At 42.7% G+C, this 23,260-nt stretch overlaps 3 protein-coding genes across 4 annotated transcripts in view; 1 reads left to right on the top strand and 2 right to left on the bottom strand.

The window, feature by feature from the left end:
- Window positions 1-4,130, bottom strand: part of ttc7a (tetratricopeptide repeat domain 7A) — a 38,646-nt gene extending 34,516 nt beyond the window's left edge. Inside the window, exons 1-2 of the mRNA XM_042065667.1 lie at window positions 4,094-4,130; window positions 1,376-1,559 (exon numbers count right to left, since the gene is read on the bottom strand). Of these exons, the coding sequence (XP_041921601.1) occupies window positions 1,376-1,505 (130 nt within the window). The 5' untranslated portion in view covers window positions 1,506-1,559; window positions 4,094-4,130. The remainder of the gene's footprint in view (window positions 1-1,375; window positions 1,560-4,093) is intronic.
- Window positions 4,131-4,371: 241 nt separating this feature from the next.
- On the top strand, window positions 4,372-7,394 carry mcfd2 (multiple coagulation factor deficiency 2, ER cargo receptor complex subunit). 2 transcript variants are annotated; one of them, XM_042065669.1, is made up of 4 exons: window positions 4,374-4,562; window positions 5,045-5,245; window positions 6,466-6,625; window positions 6,944-7,394. In XM_042065669.1, exons 2-4 carry the CDS (start codon window positions 5,067-5,069, stop codon window positions 7,073-7,075), a joined length of 471 nt encoding a protein of 156 aa, XP_041921603.1. In that variant the 5' UTR covers window positions 4,374-4,562; window positions 5,045-5,066; the 3' UTR covers window positions 7,076-7,394. The 2 variants fall into 2 exon arrangements, with proteins under 2 accessions (XP_041921604.1, XP_041921603.1); XM_042065670.1 differs by lacking the exon at window positions 5,045-5,245 and having other exon boundaries at window positions 4,372-4,562.
- Window positions 7,395-19,340: 11,946 nt separating this feature from the next.
- prop1 (PROP paired-like homeobox 1) lies at window positions 19,341-21,418 on the bottom strand. Its single transcript, XM_042066223.1, has 3 exons — window positions 21,322-21,418; window positions 20,346-20,572; window positions 19,341-19,876 (listed from the first exon to the last, which is right to left on the bottom strand). The coding sequence occupies exons 1-3, from the start codon at window positions 21,416-21,418 to the stop codon at window positions 19,478-19,480; spliced, it is 723 nt and encodes a 240-aa protein (XP_041922157.1). The 3' UTR covers window positions 19,341-19,477.
- Between the last annotated feature and the right edge of the window lie 1,842 nt (window positions 21,419-23,260).

Here is a 23,260-nt window from a genome sequence, read left to right as displayed (position 1 = left end):
GGCCAGGTACACTCCTGATTTAGCCATAGTTCATTCAGGTTGGCATCTGGGAACATCTAGAAATACATTTCCCACAATCCTTCATCTGTTATGATTTAGCTGTCTATGACTAAACATTTGGCTCCTGCTAGGCTCCTGTCTTGTATACACATTTGTGAAAGGACACTTCCTGTTTAATGATTTCTGTCCAGAAGTTTTGGCCAAAACACCAGCCTGCAGCTCTACCTCTGACTAAATGTTAAGCCTTCATCCTAACAGCACTGATATTTTCTCTTCTGTTTATGTGACATTTTTATCCACAATCCTTTTAGAAATATGCACTGGCTTAGATCCAGGAAGTACTGCAATGTTTGTGAAAAACATTTTTCAATCTCTTAAAAACTAACATCCTAACAGGCATGTCTGAACTGATACTTGGCCTCAAGCTCCCTGCACCACTGTTGAATCTGGTGCGTGGCAAAATGGCTGTTGTTGAATGAGTGCCCAATTCAAAGCCTGGATAAGTGTTTTGCAAACGGAGTTACTCAAAAGCGAGAATTTCAAAATGCCATCTGCCTTGGCACGTTCAGTTACTAAAACTATTCTCTTGTCCTCTGTTCACTCCTCTTATAACATGTTACCGTAAAGAGAAACCCAGAGGTCACATTAGGATCGCGTGAAGCTCAGTCTCCCAGCAGTTGGGCTCTCCCATTGTGAGACAGAAAGAGAGACAGAGGTGGGAGGAGAGAATGAGTAAGAAATAATATTGTGTGTTTGAGTGTGTGTGTGTGACAGAGAGAGAGAGAGAGAGAATAAAAAAGAGTGTGGACACAGGTGAACTTAGGACTCGCCTCTCTTGAGTGGTCATATGACTGGTTAGTTTTGGTCATGGACATAATAACAAATACAAGCTGCAGACAAGCTGAGGGTCAAGTCTGCCTATGCTGTTTACTGTCAGGGGACAAACATGAATAAGTGACTGATAAAAGATACAAATTTCCCATGCCAACTGACAAGACACTGTTCACATAATGAATAGGGTTCTGTGTAGATTGTAAACTGAGAAATAACACAGGATGGTCTTGTACTTAAAGAGCTATAACTGACATGTGTCTATATAAACAGATTTAAGTAGCCAATAAAATCATAACATATCCGGCCAATTTCCAGTTCCAGTGACAACTTGTTACCAAGATTCCAGCAGAAAACAATGGTGAACAGAAACTGTTTCTATTCAGCACTTCTCCGTGGTCAAAAATAGTCGCCCTGGAGCATATGACTTTACCAAAAAAGAGTACAAAGTTCAAGTCAGGCGGAACAACCGTCTCCCTGGGAATGCGTAAAAGCGCCCTGCGGCGCCCCAGCCATGCAACAGGTAGGCAGAGCGCTCACTCACCGTCGTCATGAAAGCGGGCTGCTGCCAGCTGTTCCACCATAGATGGTATTTTATCCCACTGACATTCTGCCCGATATTTGTCGATCTCGGCTTCTAGTCGATACTGCGAAAAAGATATTCGCGAGGTCATCCCCGGTATGTCTCGTTGGCCGTACTCTCCCGACACAAGTGGAGTCACGGCGGACTGTGAAGTGATAAGGGGAAGAAAACATTTAACTTAACTGAGCATGTGCGAGCGCAATGTCCCAGTATTCTACATTTGCAGGACATCGGGACTGAAATGATTCCTATTGATGGACACTTGTGTCAAGCTTCCAACACTCGATCAGTGATTTAGCATTACAGTGTCAAATCAGATGAGGTTGTTGCTGCACTGATTCAGATTTAGTTCAAACGTTGTCTAGCCTGAATGGGTTTCAAAATCCCATAAATATTAAAATATTTCTGTTCAAACCCTGTCTTGACAAAAAACTTGTATGGCATACCCATTGATTTTCTATAAGGCCCTAGATGGGGGCGAGGGGGCAAAAATAGTTACATTCAGAGTGTTGTAGCCTTTTTTGTACCCATTTGTATCAGGCTTGTGCAAAATTCCAGAATTAAATTGAAACTGGCTCTTAAATTCCAATTCAATTCTTGAATTTCACTTGCATTTCAATTGAGGTAGCAAACAGGAAGCATAATTGCAATTCGAATTGTGCACAACCCTGATTTGTACAAATAATATTTTTTTTCTTTAGATAGCCTACCCTACTTTTTGTTAATGTTGTGTCAATATTTGAGTTCCCCACAATGACCACAAGATTTTAAGAACAAAACAGGTAAAGGGTCAATGAAATGATATGTGGGGTAGCTGGCAGGCACATGGAAATCTATGTGGAAGTAGCTTAATGTACGGGCATAAAGTGAATAATGTGGCAATGTTGTGTTAAAATCATTGCTTTACCTCAGTAACAAGAATGACAAAAGCAGAAGTAGCCCTATATGTCAATAAGTGAGTGTATGAATGAAATTAATTAAACATAATACAACATTGACACTTTGCAAAATAAATGATTATACATTAAGTTATTTCCATATACTGTAGATATCCATGTTCCTACTAGATACCCCACATACAATTTTAGTCTTACGGAAAATGACCAAACATTTTTATTTTTGCCTTAATATCTTTATGTGCATTTGCTGTAGCAACCTCAAAACATGCATTTAAAATTATTGATTGATGCCATGTGGGTACAAATACAATGTTTACAATACCCACAATATCACTAGTTTTGCACTTTGTTCCAAATCTAGGGCCTTGTATAAAACCAATGAGCATGCAGTAGGCTACAAACATTTAGTGGTCCAGTCATTCTGAGAACAAGTTTGTCTTCGATCCTGAAAAGTTTTAACAGGATAGGAATAATCCTTTTTAAGATATAAATGCCCAAACATGGCCTCCAAAATAAAGCATTACAAATCAAGGGTGGAAAAAAAATGCATAAAAAAATATATATTTTACATTATATAGACAAACTTTGAGGGGGGAAATATTTTACATTATGTAGACAAACTTTGAGCAAAATCTGAGAGTAGGCTATGGCAACCATTTTCCTGGATTCTTTCTGATTTGATACTGAATTAACAGTGGCGTGAATTCTGTGAACATGTATTTATTATGCTTCCAGAAATATTATGCCTACCACAAAAGAGAGAGAGAGAGAGAGAAAGAGAGAGAGAGAGAGAACCATTTCACATCCTGCATCAGTGACCATACTTTACATTTGATGTTTAGAATGTCATTTTATTTTCATTCAAGATTGGTGGAGACAGTAGTCCGTGCATTCAAGAATGTCAATGTGACATGTTTATTTTTCTTATTGTATGCTTTAAGTAGCTTATTTTCTAAGTTTTATTCTAGGGTTACTCATAACGTTTGCCTTCCTGACAACGATATATCCTAGCCTTTACTCCTTGAATGAATGACTCAAAAACGGAAGGAAGCATTGTCCTGGATTAACTGATGACCTCATCGACAGTTAGCCATCTAACTAGATCAATTACCAGAGCTTAGACTCAACTAACTGGTCACTAGGGTTTTTTTCCCCACGGGTAGGCCTACCCCTATGCCTATATTTATGTATTAGGCTTTTAGGGTACTATAGGTGAAAGCTCAATAGCCTGTCACATTATTTTAGCGTAGGCATAGGCCTAGTATTAGGCTACATTGAAGAGATTGACCGAGTTCCCTAATTGCGAATGTTTCAGAACGGTATAATTGATAGCCTAGGAAATACAAACAATGAGATATGTGGATGCCAGGCAAGAAAAGTTCAGCCCAAAGCGCAGATTGTGCTGCTTTTTCCCCTACTTTGCTTTGACAGCGCCTCCACGCGGAAAACAATCATAGGCTACAGTTAGGCTACTCGACTGATCTATGTAGGCTACTTGTATCTATGCGGAACCGCTGATATACAGTAGGCTAGTCAAATCTACGTGCCGTTTCTGCATTTCCGAATAGGCTACTCATGTAAAGGACATAGGTTAATTGTCTTAGTTTATTTTACCATTACACATTTCTGTGCCAGCTGTTTAAAAATACAGAATAAATTAACTGCAAAGTGCAAGAACATAGTCTATGACTGGGTTGAACTAATGGGTGACAACTCTGATAGCTAATGCTCTTCACCACATCACGTACAACTAAGCGCAAAGCGCTGACAACAAACTAACCAGCTATGGGATTCTCGAGCCATCTAGGCTAGGGTTCTAGCTATGTGACACCAAACAGAACCTCCAGTCGTCGGAAAATCGCTTTGGCAGTCTCATTTTCCCGGTGAAAGTGAGCCATTAGTTTGGCCTGTGCTTGCTGACCATTCAATCCGTCAACAAACAGTAGCATTTGTGAGATGCATCACTTCTTGAAAAGTGGATAGTTGGACGTGGATTAGTGACTGAGAAAGCCACTTCACACTGAACTGACGCACACTGAACATCCAATCACAATTTAGCTGTCGTGTCCATGAGGTTAAGGCGAACTACGGCAAGCGACTCGGTCCAAGAGAAGTGTAGCCGAAACAGGTAAAGGACTTATTGAAGGCGATGTTAGGTGTATTGTTAAAATCTAGAACAAACCCTAATTCTGAATTATAGTGAGGCAAGGTTGGCGTTGCTTCAAGCCTTTATACTTCATCCCCATAAGGTGAGTAGTGACTACATAGTATCAGTTTCTGGGTAAGCCAGTGAGTGCCTAATGTTTGCAGAATTTAGCCTGCCATCTCCCACTTCGTAGGCCTATGACAAATGTAAAATCTGTATGCAAAGTCCTAATATATGGAGTTCTGTGGGCCTATATTTAATATTTATAGCCATACGTATGCTGTAGGCTATGTGGTGTCAAACTATTAAACTTTTGTTGCGTAACTCAGGGTTTGGAATCAATGGTTTGTAGCATCACCATACGGCGGTGGCAGCAGCATTTTGGCCATAACTGTAGGCTGGTTAAATGGAAGCATAAGTTATCTTTAGTTCAGTTCTGTGTACATACGCATATTTCCCCGCTTAATGTCAATGTGCAGTCTGTGACTAGTAATGAACGGCAAATATTGTGTCAGCTCCAGATGTCAGCTTTCGTTAAGCAAACATTTGCACATCGCTCAAGACTTTGCTGATTGTTCTTTCCAGCTTTCCACAGCCCGCGGGGACAATGCCATTAGGAAGGGGCGCAAACGGGGTAACGTTAATTTGGACCCTTTTATTTCTATCTGCCCTCTGCCTACCAACGGTCCATTCCCATGGAGCCGATCATGGAGAGTCACAGGGGGGTGATCAGGATAGCCACCCGCCCATTATACGCTTGGACAAGAATATGGTCCAGGACAAAGAGTGAGTTTCCTATCGTTAAAATGCAGCAACAGCTACTTCATTGCAAAAAGATCGAACCATGATATGTGTCATGTTGACTTATAGACCTATTTATGTTCCAATTTTATGGATAGCCTACTATAGTTAAAGTTCGAATGTCAAACCAACCACAACATAATATGTTTTTTTCTTTTTCTATTAAGGTGTGTTCAAAATGAAGTCCAAAAAGTATCTGGACTCAGTGTTATAACAACATAGAAAATCTACAATTGAGAAATATGAATTATAAAGAAGTATAAAAATATACTGAGCAGCTTATTTGTCCTGTGTATGAGGGTAAGGGTACTTGAACTTTGATCATTTGGCAAATCTGATACAGTTCTCAGGCCCATGAACTCTAAACTGCCACACAGTGATCCTCTGTGACCTGATAGACAGTTCTCTCCACCTAATAGACAGTCTCTCCATCGTGGTAAAAGCTGATTGGCAGAATAATAATAATAATATAATAAGCTTTATTTGTATAGCACCTTTCATACACAGAATGCAGCTCAAAGTGCTTTACATTTGAAGCATGTAACACAATAATAGTCAGTCAGTCATTATCAATCACTTTTCTTCATTGCTGGGGCTGTTTATGATCCACTCAGCAGCATTGCAACAGAAAGATGTTCCAGCTGCTCTCAGTGAATTTTTTTTAATTCTATACATAGTTTGCCATTTTGTCATGTAGGGCATGGTCCAGGTGGAATCATTTACCTCCAAATCTTTTTTTATTTCTGACCTCAGATTTGGTCATTAAAGGGTCCTTCAATTTTACAAGCCAGATAGTAGGCTACCTTGGAATGGATCCATCCCTGTGCCACTTCTAGGCCACTTTGTCCAATTTGAACCAAAGCCAGGCACTGCCTTGGTTGGCGTGGTGTCATCTCAGGTGGCTCTCGAGGGCGTCTACCTGGAACAATGCAGATCTCCCTCTGAGACGACTGTGGTCAGCTGCTGGAGGAGGAGTTGGGTGGGGTGCTTTTCTGTGTGATTTACGGTTATGTGATATAGTTACAGTTCAACTCAGCGTACCAACACTAAACATTGACTCAAAAGGTTTAGTGGAATACAAAGCCCTAGAAAGGAGAGTGGCATTACAACACTCCCTCCTCACAGAGAGTAACACAAAGGAGGCAAAACAGAGACTGAAAATGTGACTCATTTGTACTTTAACTCTGTACACATTTCTATGCCAGTCACATCATGGAGCACCTGGAGGGGGTGATTGACAAGCCGGAGGCGGACATGTCTCCCCAGGAGCTGCAGCTGCACTACTTTAAGATGCACGACTACGATGGCAACAACCTGCTGGACGGGCTGGAGCTGGCCACTGCCATCACACACGTGCACAAGGAGGTATGGCCCTCCTCGAGAAGTGTCACAGTTACTAACTGTATCATAAAAAACATCCTCAGTCAAAACTATTTATACTACACTACATACTATACGGTATGTATCTGATACATACAGAGAACATCTGAGAACAATGAAAGTTTGTTGTTCTTGTTGGTGAAATCCTCGGTAGAAATATTTAATTCCGTCTAAGTAACTAACATATTGTGTCTACATTATTGGCTTTCAGGATTCTTTGTATGCTTTTGTAAACAGGATTAGTGAGCATTTGGGCCTGACACTCATGTTGACCTTTGACCTCTTAACATGTCCACTTACCAGGAACGAGGAGAGGACAGTCAGCCAATGAAGGAGGAGGACTTAATCAGCCTTATTGATGACGTTCTGCGAGACGATGACAAAAACAATGATGGCTACATAGACTATGCAGAGTTTGCAAAGTCTCTGGAGTAAGAGATGTGAAGGAAAGAGAGAGATACGAGGAGACAGGCCTTGCCTTACCACAGACTGGCCTCACACACACACACACACACACACACACACACACACACACACACACACATATGCTTACTGCTGTCCAATCAACCATTTCTACTGAATTCAGAACATGGAACATGCTGTTTACGGTTTTCTGTTTGGATCTCAATATTTTTCTTTGTTGAGACTGTGACATTACAGGCTCAGCTGATATTTGAGTTGTATGTAGTACCTGCCAAATGTATACTGTGTAAATAACATAATTACTGAATAAAAAACCCATGATGAATTGTAACAGTTTTTTTAAATGCAGAATCTGTTAAGTCATGAATGCAGAACATCAATTAAAGCAACCACATGTTCTTTTAGGACATCAATCTTTTGACTGAGATGATGTAAGAATTGTTCAGATTCAGAATCTGCAGCCTTTTTTTATCTTCTATAGGCTAACAAGTTGTGATCTTGAGGGTGAGACAGGTGTACAGACATATAACAAAGAAGGCTGTGTATAGCTGTCAGGTGAAGTTAAGGAGGAATGCAAAAATATGCATTGTTATGAACTGTTTTTAAATGATCAGCTACACAAAGCAGACCACACTGGAGTATTGACAATGTTGTGTGTGTGAGCTACATGTAGTTGTCTTGTTTTGTGTAACAATGTCTTATAGTCCAGTACAATGTAACAAACATTGATGTATTGACACCTACCAAGGTAATCTCTTAGATAAACTTCCTTAGTGGTCAAAAGGCTGCAAGTTCAACAGTCCCCCAACAGTTCAACAGTCCCCCAACAGTTCACCATCCAGTGAGGCCTACTTAGGCCGTCTGATATGGATTATAAGGTTTCTGCCACTATGCATTGCTCTTGGTGCCAACGCCACCTGAAGGGTACAACCATTTGGGAGCAATAGAAATTATACTGTTTGCAACATTTACAGGATTCAAATGGACAGCGGTAAAAAATAATTTAATGTTCTATATTCATTTAACAGAATAAGATATACAACAAAGTTTTAGCCTATTGTTGACAAAAAAACATAATTGATTAAAAGATTAAACACTTTTCTTGCAACGGCATAGTCACTTCAATTGATTCTTATTCTTGTGATTGTGTCAAGTATTCACCATTGTGCGCTTTGTCTTCTCTAGTCAATTTAGTAGATGGGTTTTAAGTCATTTTAACGGAAATAATAAAATGATGTAGCGAGTGGGTTGTGTAGCCTGAACAGAAGTTCCAAGGCACTCTCAATTCCAAAATAGTTAAAACGCCTTTATTTTTGTGGCTTGGTCATATGAAACCTTTAAAAACACTCTTGACGCGTTTCAGCGTTAAGCTTTCATCAGGGAGTCAAACAGTTCTGTAGGGAAGATGTCCTTTTGAAATAAATCAGAACCGTCCACCTGGGAGAACCTGTGTAACGTACGTGTGTCTTAAAATAGCCAGCAGATGGCATCCTTGCAGCCAGTACAGTTCAACAAGAAAAACATTGTACATATAAAGGACAATCAACAAAAGGTTACAAAACACATTCTAACTCCAAACTTACAGTGTCATACAGCAAACAAACATTATAGAAAGACACTTCATCAAAAAATCTTAATTTAGGCCTGGATATTTAGTTGTTTGTAATTTAAAAATCCAATAAATCCGTTGATTTAATTGTCGTTTTCTATTGCCCTTTCTCATGGTAAGTGGAACTGGTCTATACCACAGGCCTGCAATGTGGATGGGTCGCTATTGTGATGTTCCAGTTGCCTGTTCAAATGGTATATTTGTGTTCTGCCAGTCTGTCCTGCAAGCATCTTTTTGTCCTTCCTATGTAAAAGACTTTGCAGTGTAGGTGTCAAGCCTATAAATGACCAAGGATGTTTTAATGAAGTGGTTTATGGTAGGCTGTTTTTGAGACCCAAAATCTGTAAATGTTTTGGTTTGCATTACATTTGTACAATGATTGCAATGGTAACATTTGTAGGAACCTTTGGGCTTAGAGCTTAACCATGTTTGTTGGCCATCTGGTTTAAGATGACTGCAGACCAGGTTATCCTGTAGAGTGGGACATCTTCTGAAGCTAACTAGAGGTGTTTCGGGGAAGACCTGGCTCAACACATCATCACTTTCAATAATGCAACAATTTAGTGAGAAATTACAATTTAGGGAAATAACAAAGTGATGTAGTGAGTGGGATGTGTAGCCTGAACAGACCTGTGCCCATATTGATTTTTAAGCACCTGCTCTACGCGATGAGCCACAATAAAAGGAAAAAAGTGACACATCGAGATCCTGCAGTAGCTGCAGAATTAGTCTAGTAAGGCAACACTATCCTTCCTTCATATTTGCTGCACCAATTTTGTTGGAAATAAAGTCACTGTCATTAAAGGTATGCTTCCCAAAAGCGCCATAGAACAGTTAATGATATCATTCAGTGACTGTGTGTCCAAAGTGTCTGCTCAACCACTGTTTTAGGAGGTAGAACAGCTGGTCCAATGGTGCAGTCAGAACCACCTGGAGCTTAACCCCAAGAAGACTGTGGAGATGACAGTGGACTTTAGGAGAAGTCCCCGCCCTCGCCATTCAGAACGACACATTGTCCACTGTGGATTCCTGGGATCAACCATTTCACAGGACCTAAAATGGTCTCCGCACATTGGTCTCCCCACATCCAGAAAAAGGCCCAGCAAAGGGTTATACTTCCTGAGACAGCTAAAGATGTTTAATCTGCCTAAGGAGCTGCTGACCACTTTCTACTCAGCCATCATTCAGTCTATCATTTGCATCTCCATCAATGTCTGGTTTGGGTCAGCCACCAAACGGGACAGGGCCAGACTGCAACGGACAATTAGGGCTGCAGAGAGGATCATTGGGGCTGGACTTCTTTCCATCCAGGACCTGTACCGGTCCAGGGTCAGGAAAAGGGCAGCAAAAATCTGGTCACAAACTGTTCAACCTCCTTCCCTCTGGTAGGCGATACAGGGCACTGTTTGCCAAAACCAGCCGACACAAAGACAGCTTCTACCCCCAAGCAATCACTTTGTTGAATGCTCAGAAATAGCCCCCACCCTTAATTACCTTACATTGTTATTAATACATTATCATTGCACTGAACTGCCTTATATATTTATATTCAAATCTTAAATCTCAGTCTATTCTGATATTGCCTTATTCCTACCCTCTCTCTCTCAACTGTATATTGTATCTTACCAGGGACAACAAGGAGGCAGACCTTGTAAGTATAATTACTGCATGTACATTTTACATTACATTACATTACATTACATTTGGCTGACGCTTTTTAACCAAAGCGACTAACAACATGGTAAACAGTAAGTTTTAGAACAATTCTCACAATTTTAGGACAGTTTAAAAAACATTAGAGTACAGTAAGAATAAGTGCGTCGGTGAGTGCTGTTTTTAACAGTTACTTGTCAGTTTAAAACGGCTGGTGAGTGCTAGGATCAGTAAGACTTGTTGTAAGTGTTGCTATGAGAGTAGATGTTCTCTAAAGAGCTGGGTCTTCAGGAGTTTTTTGAAAGTGGAAAAGGATGTCCCTGCCCTTGTAGGAACTGGCAGTGTGTTCCACCAACGAGGAACAACAGATGAGAAAAGTTTGGATTGGCTTGAGCGTACCGGTGGTAGAGCTAGACGTCGTTCGTTAGAGGAGCGCAGCGGTCTGGAGGTAGTGTAAGTCTGTATGAGGGCATTCAAGTAGGTGGGAGCAGAACCGGAGACTACTTTGTAGGCAAGCGTTAGAGACTTGAATTTGATGCGGGCCGCCATAGGTAGCCAGTGTAGCTGGATGAGCAGCGGGGTAACATGTGCCCTTTTGGGTTGGTTGTAGACCAGGCGCGCCGCCGCATTCTGGATCATCTGAAGTGGTTTCACTGCGCAGGCTGGGAGACCTGTCAGGAGGGCATTGCAGTAGTCGAGTCGTGAGATGACTATTGCCTGAACCAGAAGTTGGGTAGCATCTTGAGTCAAGTAAGTCCTGATTTTCCGTATGTTGTAGAGTGCAAAACGGCATGACCGGGCGACTGAGGCAACATGATCTGAGAAGTTTAGTTGGTTGTCAAGAACAACTCCTAGATTTCTTGCAGTCCTGGTCGGTGAAACAGACAGGGAGTCAAATTTGATGTTGATGTCATGGTGTATGGTAGGTTTAGCTGGGATGACCAGCAGTTCAGTCTTTGAGAGGTTCAGCTGGAGGTGGTGTGCCTTCATCCATGAAGCTATGTCTGAAAGGCAGTCCGAGATCCGTGCTGAAACCAGGGGGTCGTCAGGTGGAAAGGACAGATAGAGCTGTGTGTCGTCTGCATAGCAATGGTATGAGAAGCCGTGCGAACGGATAATCTGTCCCAAGGAGGTGGTGTAGATAGCAAAGAGGAGGGGGCCCAGCACTGAGCCCTGGGGGACCCCTGTGGTGAGATGGTGAGGTGCGGATAGCTGACCAAGCCATGATACGTTAAACGAGCGTCCTGTGAGGTAGGATTCAAACCAGGAGAGAGCAGAACCGGAGATTCCCATGTCAGCGAGTATAGAGAGAAGGATACGGTGATTAACCGTGTCAAAGGCAGCCGATAAGTCAAGCAGAATGAGTACTGATGACCGAGCGGTCGCCCTGGCTTCTTTTAAGGCTTCTGTTACAGACAGCAGAGCCGTTTCGGTAGAGTGGCCGCTTTTGAACCCAGACTGATTTGGAACCAGAAGGTTGTTCTGTGAAAGGAAGTCAGAGACCTGTTTGGAGACTGCTCGTTCAATGCCTTTGGATAGGAAAGGCAGTAGTGAGACAGGGCGGTAGTTCTCGACTTGAGCAGGGTTGAGAGAAGCTTTCTTAAGTAACGGTGTTACCCGGGCCATTTTGAACGCTGTTGGAAATGTGCCGGAGGTTAGCGAGGTATTGATCACATGTGTGATAGCTGGAGCGATGGTCGGGCTGATGGACTGAAGTAGGCTCGTAGGTATAGGGTCCAGCGAGCATGTGGTAGGACGGCTGCATGTCAGGAGTCTGGACACTTCACTCTCGGAGAGAGGCGTGAATGCTGAAAAAGATGTTCCAGCAGTCCCTGGAGGTTGTAGGAGTGCGGTATCTGAGTCAGATGCGTTGAGTGGGCATGTAGAGAATTGACTGCTGATTGCCGCCACTTTGTTTGTAAAAAATGAGGCGAGGGTATCTGCAGTAAGGCTGGATGGAGGAGGAGGCAGCTGAGGGTTGAGTAGCGATTTGAAGGTTGAGAAAAGTTTTCGAGTGTCTGTAGCGCTGTTGATTTTGTCATGGTAGAAAGCAGTCTTAGCAGCAGTGATGCTGGCTGAGAAGGAGGTCAGGAGTGTCTGGTAGTTTTTGAGGTCGTCAGCTAGTTTGGATTTGTGCCATTTCCTCTCCGCGGCTCTGAGTTTGGTGCGCTGCGATCGGAGGGTATCATTTAGCCATGGATGAGAATGTTTGGATCGAGCTGGCCTTGTGGTAAGAGGGCACAGCTCGTCTAGACACGAGGTCAGTGTGGAGCAGAGCGAGTCAGTGGCTTCATTAACCTCCAGAGAGGAGAAGGTGTTGAGTGGAGGTAGACCGGAGGCAACCACAGAGGAGAAGTGCGTTGGAGACAGGTTCCGGATGTTGCGGCGGAACGTGACCATAGGCTGAGGAGCCGGAGGCTGTTCTGACAGGCTGACGTTGAACTGGATGAAGAAGTGGTCAGAAAGATGGAGAGGCGTCACCATGAGGGTGTCTGTGCTGCAGTTCCGAGTGAAGATCAAGTCAAGCTCTTTGCCAGCTTTGTGAGTCGGTGGGCTTTGAACCAGTTCGAGGTCAAAGGAGTGGACCAGGGCCAAAAAGTCCGCTGAGCCTGGGGCATCTAAGTGGATGTTCATATCACCAAGAACAAGAAGCGGACAGTCGTGCTCAGGGATGGAGGATAGCAGAGTGTCAAGTTCGTCAATAAAGTCGCCTACATTTGCAATGAATAGAACACAATGGGTGGAATAGGGCAGTCCAATTTTTTTACAACAACAGATTGTAACTAAATAGAATAGAATAGAATAGAATAGAATCGAATAGAAGTCCGTATAGAATGTACCGCAAAGTGGTACAAAATATGACCGCCGCTCAGTCCTGCACATTCCCTCCGCAAAGATAAATCACGATTGTCAATTTGTCTCCATCTCCTACTGCATCCCCTACTCTTGCAACCTTTGTGTATGTAAATGAGTGTGTGCTTGTGTGCGTTTGCTTTTGTGTATATGTGTGCTTCTGTGTGTGTGTGTGTGTTTTCGCTTATGAGTGTATGTGTGTGTGTGTGTGTGTGCCTGTATCTGCTTGCCGGCATGTGTGTGTGTGTTTTATGTATCTGTGCGTTTGTTTGTGTGTTTGCTTGTGTAGGTTTGGGGGGGTAATGGTGTGTGTGTGTGTGTGTCTGCCTGCATGTGTGTGTTTTTATGTGTGTGTGCGTGTTTGTATGTGTGTGTGTGTGTGGGGGGGGGGTGTTTGTGTGTGTGTGTATGTGTGTGCGTTTGGGTGTGTTTGTGCATGCATGCGTGCGTGTACCTGTTTGTGTTTATGTGTGTGTGCATGTGCATGCATCCGTATGTATGCCTGCATGTCTACTATGTGTGTGTGTGTGTGTGTGTTTACGTGTGTGTGCCTATCTTTATGTGTGTGTTTGCGTGTGTTCATGAGTTTATTTACTTATAAATATAATATTGTATGGTCCCCCATGAATGGAATTCCACGAAACTTGGCATGCATTCAGAAGTTGTCATAATGATTTTGCACATTCTGTGCAGTTTTGAACCTGTCGGTCAAAGATCCCTGCGGTTACAATGCCTCAGTTTTGCTTTTTCATTTTTAACTAGGTGGCGCTTTACATCAAATGAATGGATATGGGATAGGTTGACATGGCCCCTGGAGGCCAACATACAAAAAAAAACGGTCATCCTAGGCCCTACGGAGAGACTTCGCTGGCACCTGTCCTGAGGAGCGATGACCAAGGCCAGCTTCCACAGACGCTAACAGTTCAAGTATTAGGTGATTCCTGTAGCATCAGTAGCTGCGAGGAGAACAACCAGAGGCCTACAGCCTCCTGTCCTCGCCAACCATGACCTCCATAAGCCGCCAGCAAAGACCAGGACCAGGTAGCCCCAGCTGCCACCGAAGACGTCCAGTGTCTCTGAGTTCAGCGACATGACCAGCCAGCAGAACCACAAACTAGGAGGAACTAGGCCTACGTTCTGAGCGCAAACCCTCAGCAAAGGCAACGTGTTCCACCAACACGATCAGGTCAGTCTCATTACATTGGCTGAGTAGGCCCTAGAGTATTTTGTAGAGGATGCAGAGTTGGTGACTGAAGTTTGTTTGCTTGTGGAGTTTAATTTGGGACCTATTTTCTGCAGCCGCCAACAGACCTCCGTCTACTCACCATCGGAATGACACACACACACACATACAGGACCTGTGCGACTCCCGAGACCAGAAGCATAGATCACTGCTGCAGGAAGCAGGCTCTGTGTCTGGTCTATTACCACTACCATCTATACACAGTATGGTATCTTCATTTTTTCAAACGTTGTTTTCTCTTCCATTTTTCTCCAAATGAAAACCAACCTTTTAACTTTCAACTAATCAATGAAGTGTTTTATCATGCACATTCAGCTTCTGCTTCTCTATATTGTTTATCCATTGAATGTTTTGATCTTGTCATAGTAAGCATGGCATCTCTATGGGTATTAGTTTTGGTCCTCACTATGTAGTATAGTAGTGGAAGGCTCAGGTAGAAATTAATAAATTTGCTTGAGGACATTTATAGTATTTATACTATACTATGAGTGTAACTGAGAATGGTTTACACCAACCAGTTATCAATTGAATATATCTACTCTCAAAAATATTGTGTATATACACATCTTTTTTACACATGTTCTATACATACAAGGGTATTTCAAAGACATTTGAGAATTGTGAGATTATCTACCCAATTGTTTGTATGCAGACTGCAATCATGTGGTTACTTGTCTTGCAAAGGTGAGAATGGGATTCCAGAATAGCAATATTCAAGATTGAACATTTTCACAGTAGAGAAACATAGAGAAATGGAAGGTTCCCTCTCTGTAAAGCAAACGCAAAGCAGCTAGGTACAAGAGCTTGGCCCCGGGCGTGGCCCAGGGCCTCAGTAGCGCCCCCTTAGGTGATTGAGGCAGTGGTTGGCACATACTTTCAGCTAGACGCATCAAATTTGGTAGGTGTGTGTATCTCCCCAAGATGAACAACTTTCGTATGTACAATGCATTAGCCACGCCCCACAGGAAGTGAGGTATTTGGGATTTTGTGCGGACTAAAATGTGATGAATCGTGATGCCAAAAGAGGTTCTTCCCATTGGTGAAAATGCATGAAATTTGGCACACACGTCAAGAGGTACCGTGAATACACAGGGGGGAAGCCTTGGCACTGGGCGTTGCCCAGGAACTCCATAGCGCCCCCTTATGTCACTGTGACTTGTGGTTGGCATATAGTTTTAGATACACACACCAAATTTGGTGGGTGAGTGTAACTCCCAAAAACAATCAACTTTTGTATTAACATGCCATTAGCCACGCCCACAGGAAGTGAGGTAATTGAGATTTTGTGCGTTGTGGACATGATCAATTTTAACGTACTCCTAGAAGGTTGATCCGATTCATGTCAAAGTTGGTATACATGACGCCGAGAAGTTCCTGATTATAAATTGTGAAGCTTTTTTTATTATGTTGTAATTTGACGAAATGGCGAAATTATTCATTTTAATACCCTTCCACATAAACAATAAATGTGTCATAACTCACCATGCATGGCTTGAAATGTTTTATATTTCACAGGTCATTGAAGACCATGTTAATGATAATATTCACATGCCCATAATGCATGTTTGGCATAGCGCCACCAACTGGCAACAGAAAGAATGACAATTACACTGATGTCACATGATCAATTTTAACATACTGCTCCTAGACGGTTTGTCAGATTCATGTGAAATTTGGCAAACATTATGCCAAGATGTCGCTGATTTTAAAATGTGAAGGCATTTTTGATATGTTATATATTTTATATGATTTTAATATCTCACCACATAAAGAGGAAATGTGTCATAAATCACAGTGCATTGAATGAATGGTCTGAAACTTCTCAGGTTAATAGATATCATGATTATGATGATATCCAGACACCCAATGGGCCTGCCTGGCATAGCGCCACCACCTGGCCAAGCAGGAAATGTGCCAGATATGGACAATGCCTTAAGTGATTGATCTGAAAGTTTACACAAATTTTGGATATCATTATTGTGATGATATTCACATGTCTAATTTCCATGTCTAACATAGCGCCACCATCTGGCCAACCAAAAAGTGTATCAGAAATATTCTTTGCTTAAAATGAATGGTCTGAAATTTCTCAGGTTAATATATATTATGATTATGATGACACCCAATGGGCCTGCCTTGCATTGCGCCCCCACCTGGCCAAGCAAGTACATGTGGCAGAAAATAAAATACAAAAACAAATAGCACACGCATCAAATATGTACATTTCACAAATGCACCATGTCGGTGCTTTGTTGGATTCCGACATGTCACGGGTTGCGGCCCGCAGGTTGCGGCCCGCCATTGCCGCTTGCGGCTATATTTTATATTTATTGACCTGCTTAAAAAAAAAAAAAAAAAAAAGAAAAAGAAAGGGGGGGGGGCAGCCGTGGCCTACTGGTTAACGCTTCGGACTTGTAACCAGAGGGTTGCCGGTTCGAACCCCGACCAATTGGCATGGCTGAAGTGCCCTTGAGCAAGGCACCTAACCCCTCACTGCTCCTCGAGCGCCGCTGTTGTTGCAGGCAGCTCACTGGGCCGGGATTAGTGTGTGCTTCACTTCACTGTGTTCATTGTGTGTTTCACTAATTCACAGATTGGGATAAATGCAGAGAGCAAATTTCCCTCACGGGATCAAAAGATATTTAAGCAATATAGCACGAGTGAGAGTGGGGTTGGTCATGGATATTCCAGACCCCTCGGGTCTTTGTGGTTTACATGCCTTCTTGAAAGAAATGTTGAAATCACATTCATATCTAGGTTTGCTGCATGCATGTTACAAGGACACTGGGCCATGTCATGTAAGGGACATGGTACTGCAAAAAAACGGAAACATAGTCTACATTGCAGAACCACTCAACTTTATTAATGTATAGTGAATAAATGTTACACTACTGTGCACAGCCTGACGTGACGATGCTAGCACGTTAGCAGCGGTTAGCTAATTATGCTAACGTTAGTTATTTACAAGTCTCCTCCAAGTGACAATCATATTATACACTATGCTGGCAATGCTGAGAACAATTAGCATCCTCGTTTATCTTACTTACATTGAGTTGACTGTGTGGCTTAATCCACAGATGTGGTGAAGCATGGTTTGATAAGGAGTAACCCATTGCTTGAAATAGTGGAGAGCTGGGTGTCGCGGAGTGATTTATTATTAGCTGTGCTGAGTCCGAGTTGAAATGTCCAGGGATATTCCAACTCATGGAACATCTCTCGGCCAATCAGAAACAAATAAATAGTTCCATAGAACCCAATTGTTGTATAACTGTGTTTAATATGAAAACAGTAACCCAGATAAACAGCCTAAAGCACTGCAGTATCCTGTCATGTCATTTATCAAAAATATATCCTACCCATATTTAAAATAAACCATGAATGAAAAGCAGATTAAAAATGGTTCTGTCCTTGAGACAAAAAAGTGGAAAGAGAAGATGAGAGAAATATCTAAAGGCTAAAGAGTAATTTCATGTTCATGGGCACAGGTCAGGGATAACACACATTTACATGTACAGTATCATGTTTCTACAACCTACATTTGTGTTAATCATGTTTTAGAATATGAAGAATGTAAGTTTACAACATGTACCTAAAATTTCTATCAAATCTCCTTTATATCAAACCTTAACTAAACTAAACCAAACAAGCATTTTGACAATGAGAATATGGACAACTCCATATCACATACATTTTGGTTAAACTAAGATGAATATCAAAAGAACATGAAAAGTAATTCAAAACAATGATTTCAATACACTATTGCAAGTAAGTAAGTGTACCTCTGAGTATGTGAACCACATGTGTGTGTTTCTGTGTGAATGTGTATCTATTTGGTTGCCTGTTCTAGACATACTTACATATCTCTACATACTTACAGCACACTGCCCCCACCTACCCACACACACACACACTACACACACACACACACACAGTCACTGCTCCACTCCCGCCCACACACACATCTTCACTGTCATCACTCACATACATTACATACAGTACTCTGCTTGCAATAGTAAGTCCCTGACCCCCCCCCCCCCCCCAACACACACACTTACATCATCACTGTCATCACTTCACATACATACAGCACACTGCTTGCTACAGTAAGCCTCCTCTACGTACTTGCTGCACACTGCCCCCCCCCCCCCCCCCCCACATACACAGCACATTGTCTTCAGGATCTTCTCCAACACACATCCTCTACATACTTACAGCACACTGCCCCCACCTACCCACCTACACACTACACACACACACACACACAGTCACTGCTCCACTCCCCTCCCGCCCACACACACATCTTCACTGTCATCACTCACATACATTACATACAGTACTCTGCTTGCAATAGTAAGTCCCTGCCCCCCCCCTACATACACAGCACATTATTTCATCAGGAAGCTTCTCCAACACACATCCCCAACATACTTACAGCACACTGCCGCCCCCCCCCCCCCCCCCCAATACACAGCACATTGTCTCATGAGGAAGCTTCTCCAACACACATATTGCACACTGCCCTCTCCCCACATACACAGCACACTATCCCATCTCCCCTGTCATCCCCCCAACACACACACCAAGACCCCTGGCAGTTGGGTTAGCCCCTTGAGCCGTGGATCTGCCCAAGGTTTCTTCCTTGGTAAGGGAGTTTTTCCTTGCCCCTGTTGCTCTTGGGTGCTCCTTGTTGGTGCCCCCCACCCAATCCCAATCCTCCCTCACCTTTTTTTTATGCAGCCCTTGCCACTTAATCTACTAAACCCCTCTTCTACTGCACTTTTTACCCCCCCCCCCCCTCCATTAATGCACAAATAGGCTGACACCAGACATAATTTCACTGCATTTCTTACTTCCAGTAACTATATGCATGTGACAATAAACTTCCTTGTATCCTTGTATCCTTGTAGACATGTGCTTTAGTTCCAGTGACATTGTTGCAATTCTGTCTAAGCAAGTGTGCACCCCTGAGCATTTAATACACCTGTGTGTGTGTGTATGTGTTTTCTATATGTGAGTCTGAGTGTGTTTATTTAGTTGCCTGTTCCAGACATGTATTCTAGTTCCAGTGTCCGGCTGAGTCTAGAGCCGACATGGACGCCAGTGAGAGCACAGACGCGTGGGGCAGGTTGGATGGCGGGTTCATGCTGCGTAGCTGGCAGTACCAGTCCTCCTGCTGACGAGACTGCGGAGCAGGTGCTGAGCCAGACTGGCAGCTAAACGCTACCGACGGGCACTGGGCGCTTGGCACAGTGTGGTGAGAGTACCCACCAGTGGTGACCACTGAGGAGAACCGGGAGGCTGGTGTGAGGGAGTGAGAACACTGACACTGCCACCCGACCCGCGGGGACTGGACACACAAGAGGGCAGCATGCCCAGGCATCACACTGATGGGCAAGGCTTTCTGGGCAGCGCGGTCATGCTTGCGCTGCCTGGCACGCCGATTCTGGAACCATACCTGTAAGTCAAGAGGAAGTTGTCATCAGGGATGTAGTGGTAAAAAAGCATTCAGAACATGTTTGATGATGGTGGAGGTTACTGTACAACGTTTATAACAATGCCAGTGGTATTAAATGGTTTCTAGAGTGTTTATTGTGAATGTGGATAATACAGTGTGATTTTTTAATGTTAAATGTGAATAAACTCTTTTGAGAGGTGGATACACTAACAAGAGGTGGATAAACTGCATTTATTTGCGTTTAGCCACCACTACAGCCCTGGTTGCCAATGCCATTTTACACAGAATGAGCATAAAAGGTAAACATTCAATGTCATTTTCAATAGATTCTGAAAATCTTTCAAAATCAGACATTTTCAGTAATTTAGCTTCAATGAGATTATAACTCTTAATTCCCAGCAAATGGAGGACAACATAACAAAAGAAGAGGAAGAGGAAGAGCAAAGCTCTTCGCAAAGCTGCACTGCACCTGTACTCGAGCCTCATTGAGTTTGGTGGCACGCGCCAGCTCTTCCCGGCTGTAGATGTCCGGGTAGTGGTTCTGTCCGAAAGCGAGTTCCAACAACTCCAGTTGCTCGTGGTTGAACGTGGTGCGGTGCCTCCTACGTGCCGGGGTCGGGTACGTTTTGGAGCGCGCGCCCAGCCCAACCACACTCCTAGATTCCGCGGGACCTGTTTTGGACGGATTGGTCACATCTGCAGAAAAGTAGGCAGACCTTTACTTCTGTCCGCATACAAAAGCATCTGGCCCTCTTCTCAGTTTACCTTCAGTTACTTCAATTAAGCAAGATGAACGAGTTCACTAGGAAAGTGCAAGTTGGCCTGAGACCATTGTGTCCTGAAAGAGGGTTTTAGAGGCCTTCTCTGTCTCTCTGACTGACGGGGAACCCAATAACCAACGGGCTTTGTCGCTAACACTTAATATCGTGAGAAAGAGATAGCATGGATTTCGGGACCAGGCACAGATTAAGACAACAATAGCTGGCAAAGTGACTAATTTGTTAAATTGGTGGACTGGTTTAAAGGAATCTAACAACACAATAGTTATATCCTGTAGTCGAAAAAATAGTCTACACTAAACAGTTCACACTTGAAAATATAAATGGTTTAATTGTATGCATAAAATATGTTTTAGGTTAATGCAGGCTAATGGATTTAGGCTATTTAAAGATACTAAATAGCCTAAATCCATTAGCCTACATTAACATAAAACATATTTTATGCATACAAAAAAGTGAGAAACCATACTATTTTATTCGTAGCCATTATCTATGGTGACGTTCTAGTCCACAAGACCTCACAAGGCATTTTCTGTAACACCAGTTTCACTAAAGGCCCGATGCTATTTCGCACATCATGATTCACAATCTAACAACAGTAGGCCTAATTATGAACACAAAACAAACAAATCTTCAAAACTGCAGGTTTGGCTTTGCTCGACTTACCAGCGCTGGAGCTGACGGTCACCGTTTCAGCGTACGGAAGGCAGATGTCTGCATACTGGTACCTGGTCGCGTTCATGGTTGTCTTTCTCTGGGCCATGGCTGATGGTTCAAGTTTAAGAGTTCAGGTAGAGGCACACAGTGCCACCTCTCCCTTATCACAACGATCTTGAGTGACATCATAGGCTCAACTAACATACCCACCCACACCACGGAATATTTATTTAAAGATGCACGAATAAAGGCACTCTGATTTTTTGATTGTTGATGAAATGAGAAGAAGCCGATATCATGTGTTTCCATCTATAAATTGAGAATGAAATACAATCTAATCCAAGAAAATCTGAACTACTGTTATTTTTCTCTGTATTAAGGAAAGATTGGCTATTCTTGACCACACAAATAGTGTGATTATTCTGTTATCATAAGGTTGCGTGTTTGCTCGATTATTTTATGTATAGTAGAATAAAAAGTTATTTATTATTTTGATTGTGTCAATGCAAATATCGTGTCTTAATATATGTCTTAATAGATCATCCTTAATCTAAGAGGCGTCTGGCATGCACACAAATTCTCAAAATGCAATTGACCTCCAAAAAACTCTCAGCCAGTTTTGGGGGTTGCTGATTGATTATTGCTGAAGTATAAGTCTAGCCTACCTATTTTTTGCCTATTCTAGTGAACAGTGTCTACACGTTGACCTTGATTGATTACCGTCCACTACTAGTGAGTGTCCACTAGGTGACACCAGTGCTACTTTACAGTCAAATTCAGAATTACTTGTAGGTCTTTCATTGCTTCCTCCTGTAGTTTGATTGTTTTGTGTGAAGCATATTTGTGTGTGTGTGTGTGTGTGTGTGTGTGTGTGTGTGTGTGTGTGTGTGTGTGTCAGGGCCGTAGTCACCATAGACAATGGGGGACGTGTCCCCCCCAATATTCAAATATGACCAAAATGTCCCCCCCAATATACAGAAAAATAAAGAAAGAAAAAGCGCTAGACTAGGCCTACAGGAAACCAACACGCATCTGAAATGTAATCAAACGTAAATAACGCACAAATTAGTGACCTAATGATGGTTCCAGAGTAGCCTACACCCCTGAGTGGTTTGTCCTGGTGGTTTTCCGTTTTTCGTTAGTGGTGTGCGCTGTTAAAAGCTTCCATTTACTGCACCCTACTGCGGTGAGGTAGGGCTGTCAACAATATCGCAAAAGCTACCGGTACAATTTTCACAAAACTTATTGGAAAGGTCAAGGCCGTAGCCAGGATTTTTCAAATACCGAGATCAGGGGCGTCACTAGAAATTTTGGGCACCCCAAAATGCTAGGAGCTTCTTCCGAAGCCTTTGCATGGAATCATTGCCTCAATAGCAAAAAAACAGGATGTAGGCTATGAATCTGATTGAATTTAGTATTGGCCATCCCCAAAATGCACCAGAATAGAGGAAAATCACATCAAACAAATTAAAAATTTTCTGGGGGAGGACCCCTAAACCCCCCTCTCCCACATATACGACAATTAGTGGGGGGCCCTTAATACATCTGGGCCCAGGGGCCCAAAAGTTCACAATCCGCCCATGCCCCCATTTGGGAACCACTGCGCGATGCCGTGTCAGTGTTGTGGTCAACAACTGCCCTTTTTTTTTTACCCCAGAAAAGTGGGGGTGCGTTCGCAGATTAGCCTACTGCAGAAATTAACAAGACGTCAAGTTTATTTTGAAATTTATTTTTAAACTATGTGAGCTGCATTGCGTTCGTTAATTAGTTTAGACACAGTCCGCGATAGCCGACTCGACTCTACTTTCGTTTTGATATGTAGGTAGGCTATCACGTGACGGTCCGTTGATGCAAAGATAATTGTCTCGTCGGCTAGGCCTATATACTTAATAAATGAAACGAAACGTAAAGAAAAAAATACCGAGGACATGACCTCGGTGTCCTCTAT

The sequence above is a fragment of the Alosa sapidissima genome, chromosome 16 (genome assembly GCF_018492685.1).
Source record: "Alosa sapidissima isolate fAloSap1 chromosome 16, fAloSap1.pri, whole genome shotgun sequence".
Lineage (NCBI taxonomy): Eukaryota > Metazoa > Chordata > Actinopteri > Clupeiformes > Clupeidae > Alosa > Alosa sapidissima.
This window is presented reverse-complemented; position numbering and strand designations above follow the sequence as displayed.